At 29.3% G+C, this 20,720-nt stretch overlaps 1 protein-coding gene across 1 annotated transcript in view; it reads left to right on the forward strand.

Annotated features, from left to right (window-relative positions):
- Nucleotides 1–20,720, forward strand: part of LOC142322708 (kinesin-like protein KIF12) — a 180,863-nt gene that overhangs the window by 58,474 nt on the left and 101,669 nt on the right. Inside the window, exons 3-4 of the mRNA XM_075361785.1 lie at nucleotides 17,260–17,338; nucleotides 19,441–19,659. Of these exons, the coding sequence (XP_075217900.1) occupies nucleotides 17,260–17,338; nucleotides 19,441–19,659 (298 nt within the window). The remainder of the gene's footprint in view (nucleotides 1–17,259; nucleotides 17,339–19,440; nucleotides 19,660–20,720) is intronic.

Here is a 20,720-nt window from a genome sequence, read left to right on the forward strand (position 1 = left end):
ATCTAATCGAAAATCCCTACTGAAAAGTATTCATTATATACACCTTTGTATGTAAATGATAAAAATAAAATGTTGCTACATACGAAGTATGTGCCGTTAAGTTTTATATATTCGCAACTTACCGGATTAGACTGATTAAATATGTAAAATGGTTGTCATTCCTATTAATTTTATTATCAAATAATTTGGTTTTATGTATAATAGATAATTTATAGATAATACAAATCCATTTATAGATATTTACATTAAATCTAAATCAAACGATAACTGCCTGAAAAAGTCGATAATAATATAGTACTTTATAATTTATATAGCAGTGAGAGTGGTGAAATTTGAATTGTGGTAAACATTTCGCAGGTGATAAAGCTGGTTAATCTTCGCAATGATTGATTCCATAGTTTTCACGGTTATCGGGAACAAACGAAAAAGACATTGTAGTGAAATCTAAATTTAACTTCACACTCGTTCTACGTTATAAACAAATATTACCATTTTCCCTAAGGAGCCTAACTGCCGATGACTGGGTTCTTTTCCCCAGGATGCGGTTAGGAAAAAGATCATTACAATAGCTATGAACGTAAGGAGTACTCCGAATAAGTTACCGCTGACAGGCAGTGGCAGTATCTGTGGTGCGGTGAGTTCTGTTTAGGAGATAATATACAAAATAAAATGCAGTATGTTTCAGACGAGTCTCGTGTGCTAATGAATAAACTGCCGTTATACGTAACTTTAAATACTTTTGATTAGCTATGGTTTGCAGTCGTACCGCAGGTGCTAGTATAATGTAATACGGTAATTCTTGAAAAGGCGGTATTAGCCCTTTCCGTATTGTAAGAGGACCCCGACTAATTAATGGTTGATACAGTTTGATACAAATAACTTATTTATGTTTTTAAGATTTGAATAGTGCGTGACAGAAGCAAGAGACACTGTAGCTGCTAATTTTCCTCATTCATTATTTTTATTAAGTCCTTATAATTGCTTTCTCTTTGGTAAAATGTTTAAGAAATAAAATACTCCTCCGGTAGGATTTTGGAGTGGAAAGGTAGTTTTAAAAGAAGGTATGAGAAAATCTATTCTTAAGAGTCGGACCGTGGAATGTTATAAGTGGCAGGTTAGATAATTTAAAACAATAAGTGGATGGAATAAATCTAAATACATATACTAAATGGACAGAGAGCTAACGGATAGATTTAGGCTTATTTGTCTTGTCAGTTGGAAATTGCAAGATAAATAAGATTTTCGGTCAGGGAGTTTATAGAATTAGGTGTAGTAACAATATGAAACAAGAGATAAATATTAGAAATTTAAAAAACACGACTGCCAAAAAAAAATTGCTCTGTAATATTGAATAATTAATTACTAATACAGAATAATTAAAGAGCGTGGCGGGTGAATTTTGTATATAGTAAAATTTTTTTAATTTATTTAAACATATATTATAGGATATATATATATATATCCTATAACACTCCCGGTAACGTAAGGATTTCAATACGGGTCATACATCTAAATCGGTTCAGCCGTTGAGATTTTACGGTTGAATATACATACATACATAAACCCTACGCATCTTTTTGGGCAGTCTGTGTAAAAAAAACGACAAGCAATGTAAGGAAAAATTAAATTTTTCTCAGCATAGACTTCAAAGCGCACAAGTCTTATAATAAAAAAAATCTAGACCTCTTCAGATAAAAATGAGAAAAAACATAGAAAAAATGTGAATAGATGACGTAATGAAAAAGAAGACTATAATTTAACAGTAATGAATGGGTGACCGTTAAAACTGTAGTAAGCAAAGAACAAGAATGGAAATTTTAGGTAGATAGTTTGGTCTAAATTAAGAAAAATAAAACAGAAAAGAGGTTTTTAAAATGTTTTATTATTAACTAGCAATTGTGAAACACTTTAAAAACCATAAAAAATATAAGTGATGAAACATAAAAATATCAAATAGATGGTAAGGCAAATATTTCGGAACAAAATTATTAATTGCTGGACGAATTCAGAGCAGACACTGATAACTGAAATTTAGTAACGATGAACTTTACGAAATCAAAAAAAAAGGCGTCAAAACAAACATTGCGGAAACAAATAGAGTAAAAAAATTGAATAGCTTTTAAAAAATATTTTTTATATGCAATCAAATATATATTTTTTTTTATATCAAGAGTAGAAAATATAGGCAACTTCGATTCAGAAAAGAGCGTGATAACGATGTATTCTGTCCCCGATGCCATTCAACTTGCATAAAAATGTATTAAAAAAGCTGTTATAGAAATAATGTAAAACAAAAATATCTCTACTACAGTTTTTTCAATTCTATACCTTCAAATTGAAAATATTATAGATCTTTTATTGTAAATCGTAATTTAGACAATCAGGAATTTTATTTGAATGGAGTAAACTATTCAAATGACAAGCAAAGTTTTAAAATCAATGACTGATAATGCAATAAACATGCTTCAATTTGAACTAGCCGGTCACGGGGGAGCAGCTCTACCCCTCGACGCGTTCGTATCCTCATGTTTGTGAGGATAACAAGTATTTTATATAAATATTTTAAGAAAAGAAATATTAGTGTGTAGAGCATATTTTCTGATGATTTTGGTGTTTTTATATTAAAACAGGCTTAATGAGTTAGTAGATATAGAAATTAATAATTTTTGATAGAAATATAATGTTTAACGCCAGCCATATTGATAATACGGAATTTGCTTGGGGACGCAGTCTGCTTCGTTTAGTCTTTTTCTATTCATGTGAGGTTGTGCAAGTTGCCAGTCCAACTGCTGCTGCTATTGGCGCAGAGCGGACCACGTGATGCACCGGACGGATGCGCGTCAACGACTCTCTCCCGCTACAGAATTTCTTTTTTACTGCCAGATGTTAACTAATAATCACTTTCTATTATTAATAAAATTAATATATAATAAGCAAATAAAAATACAAATATAAAATATAAATAAAAATAGTCTACGATAAGAAAATAAATTTGTAAATTAATTGATAACGGACTGCTTCTACCGGGAGAGAGTCGCCGTGCGCAGCCGCCCGGCGCACCACCATTGGTCCGCTCTGCGCCAATAGCAGCTAAAATAAAAATGTGAAGACAGATAATAATTAAACAGAACAAATTACAATAAGAATTTTATTTTTTCTCCCAAAATAAATTATAGAGGTCATAAATAAATTATAAAGGTCATAAATATATTATAGAGGTCATAAATATATTATAGAGGTCATAAATATATGCTAGGATATTGTTGAACTACTTATCAATTTTTAATTCTCATTTATTTTATGAAAGAAAATTCTCATTTTCAGCTCTTTTCACTCTTCTGGAGCGTGGTTCTTTATTATTCGCCCAATAATTTACATATGCTTCGTCTACCCTATAAAATTTTAAAAAATTATAAAAACAATAATTGATACTTATAAAAATATTAAAAAATAAAAACTAAAAAGCATAATAAAAAAGATGTAATATATTCAGGTATATTGCTTTGTTATAAAGTTTCTTTTACACTACTATTATCTTCAAGCTGAACAGATTTTTATACAGGGATTTAAATAGAAGTTTGAATAAATCTCAGTACTGAACTGTCACGGCATTTCAAAAATACAAATGTATATAAAAATATGCAATTTTTTTCATAGATAAGTAAACATTTAGTCAGAAACAAACATCTAGTCCCGTTTGTTATTTGCAAACTATTAAAAACGTTATCAAGAAAATAAATTCATAATATTTTATTTACATGGGGATAAGAGTTTTCTTTAGCATAAGAAAAAAGGGTAATCATCCCTTCCCATTGACAAAAAAAGGATTTCTCAACCACAAAAATAAAATTACTTATTTTTATTTTACTACAAATTTATTATTTAAAGTATTTTACTTTTATTTAAAATAAGTGTAGACCTATAAAAAAATGTGCATGAAAAAACAGCTTGCAAGAAAAACAAAAGCTGAGTAACCGTCATCAGAGAAACGACATAAACAGATTGCCCCGAATATTAAAGAAATCTCTGAAATGCTATAAAATTGTATTTTATGTTTTACCCTAAGTTTTCCTAAAACTTTCTTGAATTGCATTAAGGTATTTATGATTACGTTATAACAAAAAAATAGTAAGCCAATATTCAATTAGAACATTTACAACGAAAACACCAGACGTTCTTCAAATCGACGTTATCTGCAAAATAATTTAAAAAATATAAATATCAAATTTACTCGCGTAATTCACGCACCTAAAATTTTAAATAAAAGACGGGTTGAATTGAACATTTCTTAGTCGTAAAAAAAATTTAATGGCTTAAATTATGAAACAGAATAGTAAGGGGTAAATAATGCAGTATTGGTCAAAGTACCGTTGCCTTCAACCAATCAATTTAAGCATGAAAAAGTATGGGTATATATGTTAAGATTGGTTGAAAGTGGGTTACATCAACGCAATCGCAATTTTTTTCAGTTTCCATGAAGATTAGTAAATATCAGGTAATTAATTAGGTTGGTCTTCATAAAAAATATTTAATCAGTTTGATTATAGAATTATTTATTGTTGGAAGGAATAATCGAATATTATACCTTCTGAATAACGGGACCCCGCATCGGATTATCGCCGCATCGGATTATTTTTATTAGCATACCATTAAAAATGGAATGATCTGATATCAAATTTATAATTATTCACGAGATGAATAGCAATTTAAAGTATCTTAATTATTAAACAATAAAAACTACTGGCCACTGAAAAACTACTCCGTACGAATTTGGGGCGTGTTAAATATTGAAACATAATTCGGAACTATCAGTAAATATAATCTTGCACCAAAATACACACATTTATGTGAACTATAAAATTCCTCATACTAATATAAATATAAATAATATATTATATATAATATAATATAATATATAATATATTATAATAATATAATATATTCCTCATATATATAAATATACAAATACTGAAAATTATTCAAAATGTATTAATATTATAGATATTTCTATCACAAGTTAAACGAAACATCTAAAAATGACACTTTGAATCTTATTTGTGGAATAAAACTGTCATTACTGTAAAGTTGTTTATAACGACGTATTATTGTAATAATTTAAACAATTTTCATATTTTTTTTTAATTCCACATTATAGCTTACCAACTAAATCTTATATCGTGAATTATCAATTAATAATCTATCGTATCCAACATTTGTAAAGTTAACTGATGAATTAATTCGTTACAGACGCTTGCAAAGAAGATGAACATCTAAATTTATAATATATGAAAATGATGAGATTCAAACCCGGGACCTCAGGATAACTGAGACGATACCACCTCTGCTGCGAGGATCGGGCAATCACAGAGTTAAATTAAAAAAATAAAAATAAAATAACACAGCTGTTATAAAATATTCGCGAAATCTAAAAAAAAATTTAATTTTCATCTACAATAAACTAATTATGAAAAGATCTAATTTGACTAACATTAGTGTAGATTTATATTTATAATACTTAAACAATTCTTCTGGGATAAATTCGAAATTGCCCAACTAATCAAACGTAGGTCTGAATTACCACCTTAATCTTAATGTAGTAAAGAAAATAACATAAAATAAATTTTTTGAATGAATTTATACTATATGAAATGTAATGCTGAAGAATCTTAGTTACAAATTTATACATATTTCCAGGACATCAGCGAACATTCTCTATTTTTCACTAAAAACAGTTAAGGAAAATATCATTAAAATCTATAATACTGCAGTGTAAAGAACTGAAAAACCCACAATACAATTAACTTACAACGTTAAACATAAAAATCAAAATAATCTAAAACAAGTTATATACAAATAAAACCTTTTTAAAACTACCCTAATACTGAAACTACTTCAAGATTTAATCAAAATAACTTATTTTAATGTAAAATAACAAAAATTTATAACAATGTAGGTAATAATATATGCCCACACAATAACTCATTCTCAATCCTTTAGATACTGTGTCATCCTTTATATACTTTTGTATGAGTACGTCAATTTTATGATATTTCCAACAAATTAAATTTATGCTTCTTTTTTTTTAAATAAAAAATGCTGACAAAAAATTGAGATTCTTAGCGTAGTGAATATTCTCAGTATTGTTGAGGGAATGCTAAGTCGTGTTAATTCAATCTGCTGTAGGAGTTTGTCATAGCAACAGCTACTACTAACACCAGTTACAATGCTTCTTTCAAGGGTGACATTGGAGAAATAAATTGCATCATAATCTTACAGCACTGTTTGGTAGGAAACTGCCTTTACTCTTGGAATGAGATTGGATGACCACCTTGTCAACTGAAATTATTACGATTCAGTCAAACCCAGCTCCTCCTCCTATCTGTCAAATAGGAAGTATCAAAAATTGGATGTACTAATTACAAGTTATTCTTAGAAAGGCAAAGAATTCAATGATTGTAACAAGTAACAAAAATTGATGAAACAAACCCCCACACCCAAATAAAATGCGAGTTCATTCCAAGCAAGGAAAGGACATCTCAGGTGTAGTTTGATGAAGTTATTCAGGATTTGATATCAATGGGCTGTCAAGGGTGCAGAAGGATCTTGTTTTTTTACAATTATGAAGGAGCTCACTAAGCTCCTTCTTAATTTCTATTTTTATAATTTTTTGGTATTATAGCTCATTAAGGATTGCAGTATCAGGAAATTATATCTATGTATTTCAATATGTAACAAAAAATTACTTACCAATATATGACTGATAAAAAAAAAACCAGTTGAAATATTAAAAGTTAAAAAAAGACACATATGAAAAATCAACCCTTTGTGAGGTCAATAAAAAAGGAAAAAAGTCTTGACAAAATAATATATTGTATTTTCAATCTTTAAACAAAAATTATTAATAAAGCTTTATATACAAATGTTTTACTTTCATATAAGAAATAAAATAAGTGGAAATGTATCCCACATTGAAAATACAATATTCTCAGATTAACATATTGTTAATTCAACAAGAAAAAAAAATTAACTAATTTATATATTATTTGTTTAAACATACTAACAAAGCTACATACTGTTCAGTTGTCCTGCCAGTCTGTCACTACTAGACTGCCCTGATTCAATTGATTTGAGAATATAATAGATTCATTAAAAAATACAAAATTTTACATATACTTAAAATTTTAAAAATACTATTTTTACCAAAATAATCTAAAAGAAATATACTAAAATAAAAATGAATGAATGAAATTTAAATTTATGAAAATGCATTTTTCTACATTTCAGTTTCTTTTAAATTATTTATTTTTTGTTGAAAATTACTCAGTCTTAAAGTTCATCTTCATGTTCTTCAGATCGGGAAAAATCAACCTGAAGAACAAGATGAACTTAAGTTACTCCTTCATTCATAGGCTTAGTAGATGTTGCCACCTGAAGTTAAGAGGGAGTAATTTGTGTGATACAGATTCAGAGAATGTGCACAGAGCCATGCAACCTTCAATAAATTTTCCATTTTTGAGTGAGAAATTGAATAAGCAGGCAATCTTTTCACAATATAACCATAACTTTCAAAAATAAATCAATTTTATATTCAGTTTTTTCCTGTACATCCTAGGAAGCAATTTCAAATGATCCTGCTCATTTTGGAAGCATTTTGGAAGAAGACAAACTGACCATGCGTTTATAGGATCAAAATTTGCTCTCACCTACCATGGGTTAACTGCTCAATTGATAACAGATTTTCATGGTAGAGCTGTGGTAACCCATGGTCAGTCTGTGACGTCACAGCTGTTAGTATCCGAAGAGTTTCCACTTTTTTGAGACAAGACACATCGTGTGATTTTTAGTAACTATTCATTTTAATATGATATTGGGTTATTTTTTTGAATTATTAAAGTTGAGTTAAAAACCTATGTTTATATTTTCAATTAACGAAGAAATTATTTTTTATCTTTTTCAATTAATGAAAAATTAACACGCCCTTACATCAGTCAGTTCCTATTTTTCGTTTTATCTCAAAATGAGATAAAACGAATTTTTCTTCTACAGGAAATAGTAAATATAGGAATAAAAAATTTAGTGAAGACAAGAGGATGTGAATGGGAGAATTTAAAATTTAGGGATAAATATGAGAAAGAGAGAGAAAGTGATTTTTTTAATATCCAAAGAAAAACTCTGGATAAATGGAAAATGATTGAGAGTGTTTTCTTAGATCTGAAAGGCCTATTTCTTGCTGATTTCATGCCAAATGAATTTAAAAAACCATCAATTCACAAGCTTTCTATGAAAACATTTACTGGCATTGTTGTGCAACACAGAAATCACCCATTTTATCAACTTGCAATCTATTGTTTTACGATAACGTTTATGCTAACAGTTTGCTACCTATAAAGTTTAAAAAATTTGAGTGGGATATATTTATCACATAACATTTATCACACTCTGTTTTGGTCTCGAATGATTTTCATTCCCTAAATTACAAGAATGTTAAGACTGCTGTAAATGTTGACATAAGATCAAAAACGTGTCACTGAATGTTTGATTAAGTAATCTATAGGGGGACATGATGTGATACTTTTAAAATTGACTGATTACTTTTATATTCTGAAAGTTTTCAAACAGTTGGAGCAGCTTACTTGACAAAGTCTGTGGATAATTGTATGTGCATTGTTGATGTAATGTATGTATTTAACTTTTTACTTTTTTGGATTGCAACAACAGGAGGTTTTTGTTCTCAAGCAACAGAACTGTGGTTATGAAAGTCAAAGAGAAAGTTTTGTTGAGATAGATAGGCATTTTCTTTGAATTTAAAGTAGGTTATAATTTTTTTTCATTTTTAAATAAATTAAAAAATAACATTTTACAAGTCGGAGTGTGAAATCTTAGCTAAAAAAGCTTAGTAAGTTAGAAAATTTAAAGAGGGAAATGGATAGGATAAATGTAGATGTAATAGGAATTAAGAGAGGTTTGGTGGTAAGAGGAAAACGACTTTTGGTCAGGTGATTTTAGAATAATTAACTCTGCTTCAAATAATGGCAGGCTTCATAATGAACAAGAATTTAGGGAAGAGAGTAGAGTATTTCAAAATTCATAGCAATAGAATCATTATAATATGGATAAAATCAAAACCTAAACAAACAACGATTGTTAACAACATCTATATGCCTACAAGCGCCCATGATGATATGAGGTAGTGTGTATAGGAAGAAATTGATGAAGCAATTAAATACATAAAAGGAGATGAAAATTTAATAATAGTTGGATTGGAATGCAAGCATTGGAAAAGGTAAGGAAGGAAATGTAGTGGATGAATACGGGCTCGGCAAAAGGAATGAAAGAGGGGACCGACTTATAGAGTTTTGCACAAAGTATAAAAAAAAGCCAGGTTATACTGCAAGGTATCAGATGATTATATCATGGTTAAGAAAAGATTTTGAAATCAACTTGTAGACTGCAAAACTTACCCTGGAGCAGACATTGATAGTGACCATAATTTAGTGTTAATAAAATGTAGATTGGGGTTTAAAAACCTGAAGAAAAGGTGTCAGATGAATCTCTGGAATTTAGAGAAGCTTGAGGAAGAGGAGGTAAAGAAGATTTTTAAGGAGGAGATCGCAAGAGGTCTGAGTAAAAAAGATAAAGTAGAAAATGTAGAAGAAGAATGGAAGAATGTTAACAAGGGAATTCAAATCAGTCAAAAGCAAACTTTTGAACAAAGACTTTTGAACAAAGACTTTTGAACAAAGACTTTTGAACAGAACAAAGAACTGGTATAAAACCTTGGATTTCAGAGGATTAATTGCAGCTCATGGATGAACATAGAAAATATAAGAATGCTAGTGATGAAGAAAGTAAAAGGAACTATCGCCAATTAAGAAATACTATAAACAGGAAGTGCAAACTAGCAAAAGAAGAGTGGATTACAGAAAAGTGTTCAGAAGTGTAAAGAAAAATGAACATTGGTAAAATAGATTGAGCATACAGGAAAGTTAAGGAAAATTTTGGGGTACATAAATTAAAACCTAATAATGTGTTAAAGATGGTACACCGATATATAATACGAAAGGCAAAGTCGATAGGTGGGTGGAATATATTGAAGAGTTATATGGAGGAAACGAATTAAAAAATGGTGTTATAGAGGAAGAAGAGGAAGTCGAAGAGGATGAAAGGGGAGAAACAATACTGAGATCTGAATTTAAAAGAACATTAAAAGATTTGAATGGCAGAAAGGCTCCTGGAATAGACTGAATACCTGTAGAACTACTGTGCAGTGCAGGTGAAGCGATTGATAGATTATACAAACTGGCGTGTAATACGAGGGTTATTTTTTTTCAAGGTCTGATCGATCACGAAATTAAAACCACAGTGAAAATAAAAATTTTTTATTTGTAACAAGTACTTACATAGTTACGCTATTTCTCTACATAGTCGCCACTCCGATTTAGACATTTGTCATAGCATGGTACCAACTTCCCAATACCCTCGTCATAGAACAGAACCGCCTGTGTTCAGCCATGTTTCTTACACTGGTCGCAGCTCGATGTCTGTGCCAAAATGTTCTCCTAGTCAGCGTTTCATGTGAGCAAAGAGGTAAAAATCAGATGGAGCCAAGCCCGGGCTGTATGGTGGGTGATCAAACAGCTCCCAATGAAAACGCTGCAGGAGTTTCTTTGTTACACCTGCAGTGTGCAGCCGAGCATTGTCATGGAGAAAGACAATGCCTGATGACAACATTCCTCTCTGCTTATTCTGAATTGCCCTTCATAGACATTGAAGAGTAACACAGTATGAGGCTGCAGTGATGAATTTCAGCTGCATTACACCCCTCAGCCTAAAGAAATGAATTACCGCACGCACTTCACACTTGGCAGGAGATGCTATTGTTGTAGACATGTTTACGTGTTAGCTGCGTGTTCAGAACTAAATGTAGTGACGCGGCGTGATTGGAGGCCATACTAGAGAAGCTATGCAAAGGTTCATCTGATTTTTGCACGGTTTATTTTGAGACCGATCAGGCCTTGAAAAAAAAATAACCCTTGTATTTATGAAAAAGGGGAAGTTCCATCAAAAGGGCAAGAAAGCAGGAGCAGATAAATGTGAAGAATACAGAAAGATCAGCTTAACTAGCAATGCATCAAAAATCTTAACTAGAATTCTGTACAGAAGAATTGAGGAGAGTGGAAGAAGTGTTAGGAAAAGACCATTTTGGTTTCAGGAAAAGTATAGGGACAAGGGAAGCAATTTTAGTGCTCAGAAGGAAGGTTAAAGAAAAACAAACCAACATACTTGGCATTTATAGACCTAGAAAAGGCATTCGATAATGTAGACTGGAATAAAACGTTCAGCATTTTAAAAAAATGAGGGTTCAAATACAGAGATAGAACAATTGCTAACATTTACAGGAACCAAATAGCAACAGTAATGATTGAACATAAGCGAGAAGCTCTCTTATTGCGATAAGAAAGGGAGTCTAACAAGGATGTTCCCTATCTCTGTTACTTTTTAATGTTTACATAGAACTAGCAGTTAATGATGTTAAAGAACAATTTAGATCAATTTAGATCATGGAGTAACAGTACAAGGTGAAAAGATAATGATGCTATGATTTGCTGATAAAAAGGATTTAGAAGGAACAATGAACGACATTGAATGAAGTCCTACGCAAGAACTATCGCATGAAAATAAACAAGAACAAAATGAAAATAATGATTGTAGTAGAAATAACGAAGATGGACTACTCAATGTAAAAACAGGAAGAAAAAGATTATGGAGGTAGAAGAATTTTATTGTTTGGGAAGTAGAATTACTAAAGATGGACGAAGCAGGAGTAATATAAAATTCCGAATAGCACAGGTGAAATGAGCCTTCAGTCAAATATAAATTGTTAACATCAAAAATTAATTTAAACGTCAGGAAAAGATTTTTGAAAGTATATGTTTGGAGCATCGCTTTATGTGGAAGTGAAACTTGGACGATCAGAGTACCTGAGAAGAAAAGATTGGAAGCTTTTGAAATGTGGTGCTATAGGAAAATGTTAAAAATCAGATTGGTGGATAAAGTGACAAATGAAGAGGTGTTGCGGCAAATAGATGAAGAAAGAAGCATTTGGTAAAATATAGCAAAAAGAAGAGAGACTTATAGGCCACATATTAAGGCATCCTGGAATAGTGGCTTTAATATTGGAGGGACAGGTAGAAGGAAAAAATTGTGTAGGCAGGCCACGTTTGGAATATGTAAAACAAATTGCTAGGGATGTAGAATGTAGGGGGGTATACCGAAATGAAACTAACATTAGATAGGGGATCTTGGAGAGCTGCATCAAACCAGTCAAGTGACTGAAGAGAAAAAAAATTTAAATTTTTTAAAAGTACTTTTAATTAAGATTTTTTATTTTTAGAAGAAATTAAAGTAATACCAATTAATTGAGGATGATCTAGACTCTTACACATATATTCGAGTCCCGAGTATAATTATTATGCAATGAAAAAAAATTTTAAATAAAAATTAAAAATAAAAGCTAATAAAATTTATGAATCAAAAGAATATTGTAAAATAAAATTATATAAAATACCTCAATGAAACTTCATCAGGATCATACATATCTTCAATTTTCTGTGGACTGGCATCACATGATGCATTGTCTAATTCACTACCTTCAAAAATTCTACAAAACAAAATTTTAAAATTTATTGATTAATACATAAAATACTACATATTTTAACTATAAAACACACACACACACAACACACACATAAATCTCAAAGTATAGATTATAAAAAGTGATCTAAAATCCACAACCTATAATGATTTGAAACATTGTAATTCTTTGAAACTGATAGTTTCAAAGCTGTAGTTTTCCGGCCCTTTCTCATTTAAGTTTTAAGTTCTCATTCTTAAATTGACTCAAGAGTACTTAGTACAATAAAATAACTGGTGCACAGCTATATAATTCTATGAATTTCTTCTTTAATCTTTAAATGTACATAAATTGTACAGATATTAGATAATATACAAAGATGTGATTGGAAGAATACACAGATCTGTTCAAAGAGTCATGGACTCCTTTTGAAGTCAAGTTTATAACAAATTTCTAATTGGCGAGTGCACAAATTTAGTTGATAAAATAATTATGTTAATTATGATAAAAGATTTATGTTGACTTTTAGAAATTAAAGGGTTAAAATTTGCAACGTTATAATTTTTATAAAATGTGTGTAATACAAGAATGATTGCATAAAAGGGAGATCACAATCAGCAAATTGTTCTCAAAAGGTTTTATTGTAATGTCTACATTTTGATTATCTAGAATCTTTGGAATTTTCACTTCCAGCATGTCAGCACTAACCCATGGTGTGACTACTTTAATGGTGTTTTAATAACAAAATTATTGAATATTGGGCTCAAATAGATATATCTCCATCTTAAAAAGATTCTATATGAACACTATGTACAGCAGAGTCGATATCAAAACACTTTTTCCTAATATTTATTTTAACACCAAATTCAGTCATAACATCAGTCTTATAATTTTGAAATAATTTGTTGGTTATCTTTAGCTTTACTTACATAAATAATACCATGTCATAAATGATTCATACACTATATTTTCCTTCCCACTAGGCTGATCAATTCATCCTCCCAGTTCATTATTATATCTTACTTTAGGTGACTAGAAAATTTGTATATAGCATCTTGAAAGATAAATGAAAATAGTGACAAAATAAAATTTTGCTTTTCAAGCAAAACAGATTTTATACATCTTTTTAGTACTATATCTAACTGTAACAATGACAATTTTATATAATACAAACTATTATTTACACGGTGAGTATCTAAATAAAAACCGTAATAAACAAGGGGCAAATGCCCCAAAGCAATAAACCCAAAGCAATGCCAAATCTACGTTTTAGTTTAAACCCAAAACATAATGCCACCAATCTAGATATTAAACAGAATGTGAAATAGTTATTCACAGGAATTCTGGAATATTACCAGATGACATAAATCAGTAATATTATCCTAATATGACCCAAACACAAACAATTTCCTTACAGCAACTGTCTACAGTGAAAGAAGTAAAAAAAAAAAAAAACATTATGCTGAGACTTAATATTATAAACACAACCAGTTTATTATATTTTGTTACAGACAATTTTGATTTCAAATCTGAAAATTGTAAAAAAGGTTGTTTCTTTCATAAACATTGAAAGGTACTGGATTTGTATTCTATTCAGTTCAAACCAGTGGAAATAATCAGGGGAAGCCAAAGTAAATTACAAAACAAATACATATCAAATATTTTTTGAGTAATCTTTTATGATTCAAAACCAATCAAAATTACAAGATTCATTAAACTTTTCCCCAGTAAATTAAAAATGTAATAATTTAAGTAATTCTATGACATAGAAAAAGATTTAAATAAATAAAATTATATAAAATACCCATTAGATTGTTCATGGTTACCACATGGATACGAAACATTTTCATTAATTACACATAAAATTACAATTAAAATGATAAAAGGATTAAAAGATTTTGTAAACATTATGTTTACAATAATTTGATTATGTTTTAAGCACGTATAACAATAGTTGCTTGGATACCAATTTAAATGGTCAATCTTCTTCTATTTATTCTTATTTATTTTTAATTTAAATCTAGAATGATGAAGAAAAAATTATTTATAAATATATAAAAATAATTTTAATGGTTACAAAAAAATACAGAAATCAGTTCAAAATTATTTCCTTCTTGATTTCTAGGGGTAAATTTTCTCTTAGATAAAATGTAACAGACTTCAAAAAAAAAAAAAGAAAAGTAAATTTATTTGCCAATATCTTGAAGTAATTTCTCCTTTTAAAGTAGTACAACAAAATTCTGATTTAAGCAGACAGCTATGTTTCTTTGTAAAAAAAATGGCAGTTTAGCAATCTATAGTTTTAAATAATTGAATTAATATATAATAAGTGTACTGTAGTAAAATTTAAGTTTTTTTTTTTTTTTAACTTCTGGGACCACCATTAGGCATTGCTTCAGAGGATGAGATGAATGATTTGTAGCTGTAGCGAGTGTGAAAATGCATGCCTAACCGGGAATCGAACCTGGGACCTCCGGATAAAAGGCCAAGATGCTACCACTTGCGCTACGGAGGCGCAAAATTAAGTTACCTGTAAGTGACTAAATACACTGGATAACAGTTGATACAAAAAAAATTGCATTGCCTGAAAAAATTAATGCACCCTGATACTGTCATTTCATAGTTTATCGTTTTGTGTTACTTATAGAACCAGATCTTTTAGCAGAAATTTTTCAGCAGTTTATATAATGACAACAATCATGTATTATTTCAGTTAAATATTACATTGAATTAATGATATTCACTATGATAAACTATATTAAATAATAATGAGAAAAGAAACAGTTATATAGCCACGTTGTAACTTTATAGTTGATTTATTTACTCTGCAGTTATTTAAAAAAAAAAAAAAATGCAGCAAGGATTTTATATGGGTGTGTATTTTAGAAAAACTTCTTAAGATATTTCTTATAAACTACCTAAAAATTTAGTACTATATTTTTGGACTTTCCAAATTTTGCCTTTTTTGGACTTTCACCCAGAACAGTTATCCAACCATTTTTCAAATAGTTATTTCAATCAGGAATGGGTTATTTTTAAAAACTAAAAAATATGGTATGTTTATTTCATTAGCTGAATAATTTTTTTCTGCATGATCTATAAAGATAATGTAATAACAAAGACTACATTATGGACTAATGATCGCATATGGACTACTTTGTAAATCACATTTTTACTTGCACATTAATTTGTATTAAAAATTCTGATTAACTCTAGCAACTGGAAAAATAACCCTTTTTCATATGATTTTTAACTCTATATGGTACCAGAATGTACAAAGGAGGAGGGTTAAGAGTAGTGTAGCTACGACAATAATTTTCTTGCGTAACTTGGGCTTCATAGGAATCAGCTCTGTGTCTATTCAATTTGGTAGTGAATAGATGAGATATGCCAAGGGATAAACTATTAGCAGGTGGTACTGTTGTGTATTAAATGTCAAATAATGAAATGAAATGAAAAATCCTAGAATAGAAGAGTTCTGGAAAAGAAGGGATGAAAATCAGATAACATGTTATTTTACGGAGAAAAAGAGTAGTAGTAATAAAACTATGAAAAGTTTGTAGCAGTAAAATACCTAGGGGCAATTTTAAATTATAGCAAACTAAATATAAATAATAACACAAAAAAGTATACAACAGGTTAACAAATAATTTTAATAGAATACAACTACAAAAAGCTATTTATAAAACTAATTACCGTTATGTTTATAAAACTTGTATAAAATATTTCAAACTAATTAAAAAATATATAAAACGATAGATAAAAATGTTCTACTATATTAATAACAAATGTGAATGCTTTTAACACGTAAAGGCCGTGTAACTAAGTGCATAACATCACTAAATCCCTATCTGCATGCTTGTAACTCATAATGAGAAAATCGATGTCTGTAAAGAATTTTTTTTTAAACACGTGATTTGGATTGCAACCATCGGATTTAGGAAATCGATAAAGTTCATTACCGTTGTTTTCGTTTAGAGTTCAACTTTCAATGCTTCTCGTGCGGAATGTATTTTATTCAATGGTCATTTCGACTTCAATGTTATGGTCATTTCGATTTATTGTCTGTCTAATCGAAATAATTTTTTTTTACCTCCGGGACCACCATTAGGTATTGCTTCCCAGAGGATGAGATGAATAACAAATAGCGTGTGAAAATGCCATGCCTGCCCAGGATTCGAACCCGGAACCGGCATGGCACTTTCACAATCGATATAACATTAAGATAACAAATGATAACTAACCTTCAAAACTTGCGACATTAATTCCGTACCTGTCCTGATAATAATGTTATCAGTGCATTATTTTATTTATATCTATTTAAAATGACAAAGAGTTCTTATTTGATGACTATTTCTTTATATATTTACATAAAAGTTTAGCTTATTCCCATTACAGTCGTAGAGAAAACGTCAACGTAATTACACGTAGAGAAAGGGATAAATTTTTGTAGTGGCGGAAATTGCTTCACCTGAAATTTTGATGTGTGATGTATTTTATTTATTATTAGTGTATTAGCGTTATTTATTGAGGAAAATATTACCTATTAATGGCAGAAGGATATCAGTAGACTATTGAACATTTTTGTAACTATTTTCGCACTTATAACAATACTTTTTTTACAGAGTGCGTCCGTTAAATACAAAAGAACACAGTAGAAATGATCCATGCGTTGTTCAGTTTCCTGGAAATGGCCAAATTTTGGTAAGTATATTTTATAAAAATCCAATAACATATCTTCAAGTCTAAATCCTTGCTCATTTATTACAGTACTTTAAACCCTTTTAAGAAAGTTCTGCCCACCGTATTTTTAGTTCAAGGATACTGCTTGGCGATGTCATGTAGGAAAATCAGAAAATATTTACTAGTCAGTATCTCTTGTAACTACTTTTTTTGTTCTAACATAAGATCAGTATCATCAGCAATGCTTATATGTTTTATTACACAAAAACTATTTACTTCATTTCTCACGTAGCTTCTAATATTCAGGAATTTGAAGTGCCAGATGATACATTTGAGGCCAAAAGCAGTACTGGAAGGAGTCAAATAGAATAGTTTATTAGAATTGATTTTATATAATAAGATGTTATTTCATGAAATTAATATTGAAGCCATTATTCATCTTTAAGTATTTGACAGGTTACAGATTTTTTCTATTGATTATAATTAATTCAACTGCCAAAATTGATGAATAAAAATTAATGAAGCAAACATGTATATTTCACCTCCAATTGACATTCATTGCATAACTGTGCTTATCAAGCCATAACATTTTGTACTGATATATTCCCAGTGTACTGGACAATTTTACTTTCCTGGCCATAACTCTATTGCCACTACATAGCGGCTACATAGGGAAAGTATGTTGATTGGTTCAAAATTTTGAAGTTAGATTTTTTGTAAAAAGTCAATGTTTCACAACCCCTGATTCTAAAAAACATAAAAGAAATTGAAATTTCCATTAGATGCATGAAGATTTAGGGGTGGGGGAATATTCAACATTATTTCTAAACAGGTTTTGCCCCATATCTTGAAAATCTGTTGAACAAAAACGTTAAAATTTGGCATAATATTTGGCTAAATGTATTCCACTTTAGGCCTGACTTTTTAATCCCACTGGACAAGGAGGCATCATGATACCCATATGTTTTAATTTTTTTCCTCCTTACTAATAGCTATATAGAGTGTCCTGGGAGGTGTTGGCCAAACTTTGAGGGGGGGGGTCATAAAAATAATCAAAAACGTTCATGCAGACAAAAAAAAATGAAAAAGAAGCAAAACTTGCTTCTTTTTCAGTTTTTTCTGGCATTTTGTGCTTTTTCAATAGAAATCTATATTTTAAGAACAGATTGAGATGTTTGAATGAAATTTGGTATGTGACTATTCAACATCTACAAAATAAATTAGTTTGAAAATTTTACATTTGGAATTAAAAAATGGCAGCCATTAACATTTTCTAATCATTAATTATTCCATAAATAATAGTTTTATTGAATTATGTTTTATTAAAAAAAATGTTAAGCCTTTTATTGTGAACAAAATGACACTACATTTGTTGAAATCTGTTGACAAACAGTTGAAATTTGGCTGAAATTGTTTAAATGGATAAAAACTTATGCCTGAAAATGGGAACAAAATTGTCAGACTGCATAATTACCAGTCTGCACTTCTTTTAATGTCATTAAACAGATTTTGTATTAAAGTGTGGAATTCACTTAAAATGTTCTCTTGTAAGGGAATCATATAATGGGTTTTTAATGTTTTGGTTTTTTTTTAATTTCCAATACTTAATCTGTTTTTCAGGTTATGGTTGTTATTAAAAAATTTTATCTGAACTAGTTGTGAGCAGGTGGTCAATTGGTACCCAAATGGTTTTACAAATTTTTTAAGCAGTTATAATTTTTAAGGTAAAAACATGATTCGATCCAGCAATTCAAATTGGATCCAAATTTTTATCACATTTTAACATGTTGATCTTTTTCTTTGAATTGCATTTTAAATATTGGATAATTAAGTCATTAATATTTAAAACTGGGAAGTTATGCAACTCTTTTTTGGTTAAGTTTGGTTATGTAACCAAGGTTTTTTTGTTAAAAATATAGTATCTCTTGACAAGTCAAAATTGTGTTTCAAAATTAAACTTCATTAGTTTAATGTTTAAAAATATAATGTAAATCAATTCTTATTTTATTTGTTAAGTGGATGGAATAAAATTATTATAATTTTTTTTATCATTGTACACATATTTAGCATTTTATTATGACTATGATGTCTTACATTGACGTTATCCTTTATTTTCTTTGCAGCTAGAAGGTTTGAATACAGTCCCTGGTTATAATGGAAATACTAAACTATTTTCATTTAATGTTGTATTTGAACCTGGTGCAACACAAGAAGATATATTTCAGTTTTCTGGTATTAAAAGACTAATTGAAATGGCTGTGGTTGGTTTTAGTACTACTTGCTTTTGTTACGGTCAAACTGGTAGTGGCAAAACTCATACACTTACTGGGCCACCAGGAATGGTAAATATATATTTTTTAAATTTTATTTATCTTAAAAATTTGTTTTCACTTGATTTTTCTTAAGTCTATGATTAGCTTTTACTTTGTTTCATGACATATTAATTTCATGTGAGAAGATTTGGTGTATTTGGGTTTTTAAAAAGTTATAATAAACATGAATTGAAAGATACATTTGTATAAATTAAATTTCCACTTACTAACAATTTAAAAAGTGTAAATCCTAGTACTTTCGGAGCTGTTACTCTATCTTCAGGGATTTTAAAAAAGATGTTAATTAAAATTCAAATCAATAATCATTTTTAAATTAAACTGTTGTGTTCATAATAGTTGGTCGTCAAGAATGAAATTAATTTGTATGTCAGTAAGACAGTAACGTCATGTTTGTACGATGTTTACAACTATTATCTAAAATAAAATAACATCATAAACTAAATAAACAACATAAAATAAATTAACATCTTTTAGAAAATCCCTGAAGATGGAGTAACAGCTCCGAAAGTACTAGAATTTACACTTTTTAAATTGTTGGTAAGTGGAAATTTAACTTATACCAAATGGTGCCAAATGCTTAGTAAATTAAATCTGAAAGATACATTCTTAAATTTAAATTTTAACTTTAGACAAAACACAATTTTATTTGACACTGAATTGATATAATTTAATTTAGTTAGCTTTATAGGTTAGTGTATCTTTTATTATATAGATTATGATAGTAATATTTTTAGTGTTATATGTTTGTTTTTGAACATAAATCTTTTTTTATTATGCACTATGGACATAGCTTTATTACCTTTATTTACTTGTTTTATAATTTTTTTTATTGTAAATATAAAATTGCTGTCACAGAGAGTATCATCACATACGATCTAGACGTTTGTATTGTTTATCATTTAAAATTAAATAAATGAATTTTTGGAGATGATTTTTTGGGGGAAATCAAACTTGATTTCCACAAACCTCATTAGAAATGGTAGTCATAGTGAGAAGTTTAATTGTAAAATAAACGCTAGCATGTTTTCAAGAAAATATATTATTGCCATTTACAAAGAATCTGATAACAG

Source organism: Lycorma delicatula, chromosome 4 (genome assembly GCF_047948215.1).
Source record: "Lycorma delicatula isolate Av1 chromosome 4, ASM4794821v1, whole genome shotgun sequence".
Taxonomy (NCBI): domain Eukaryota; kingdom Metazoa; phylum Arthropoda; class Insecta; order Hemiptera; family Fulgoridae; genus Lycorma; species Lycorma delicatula.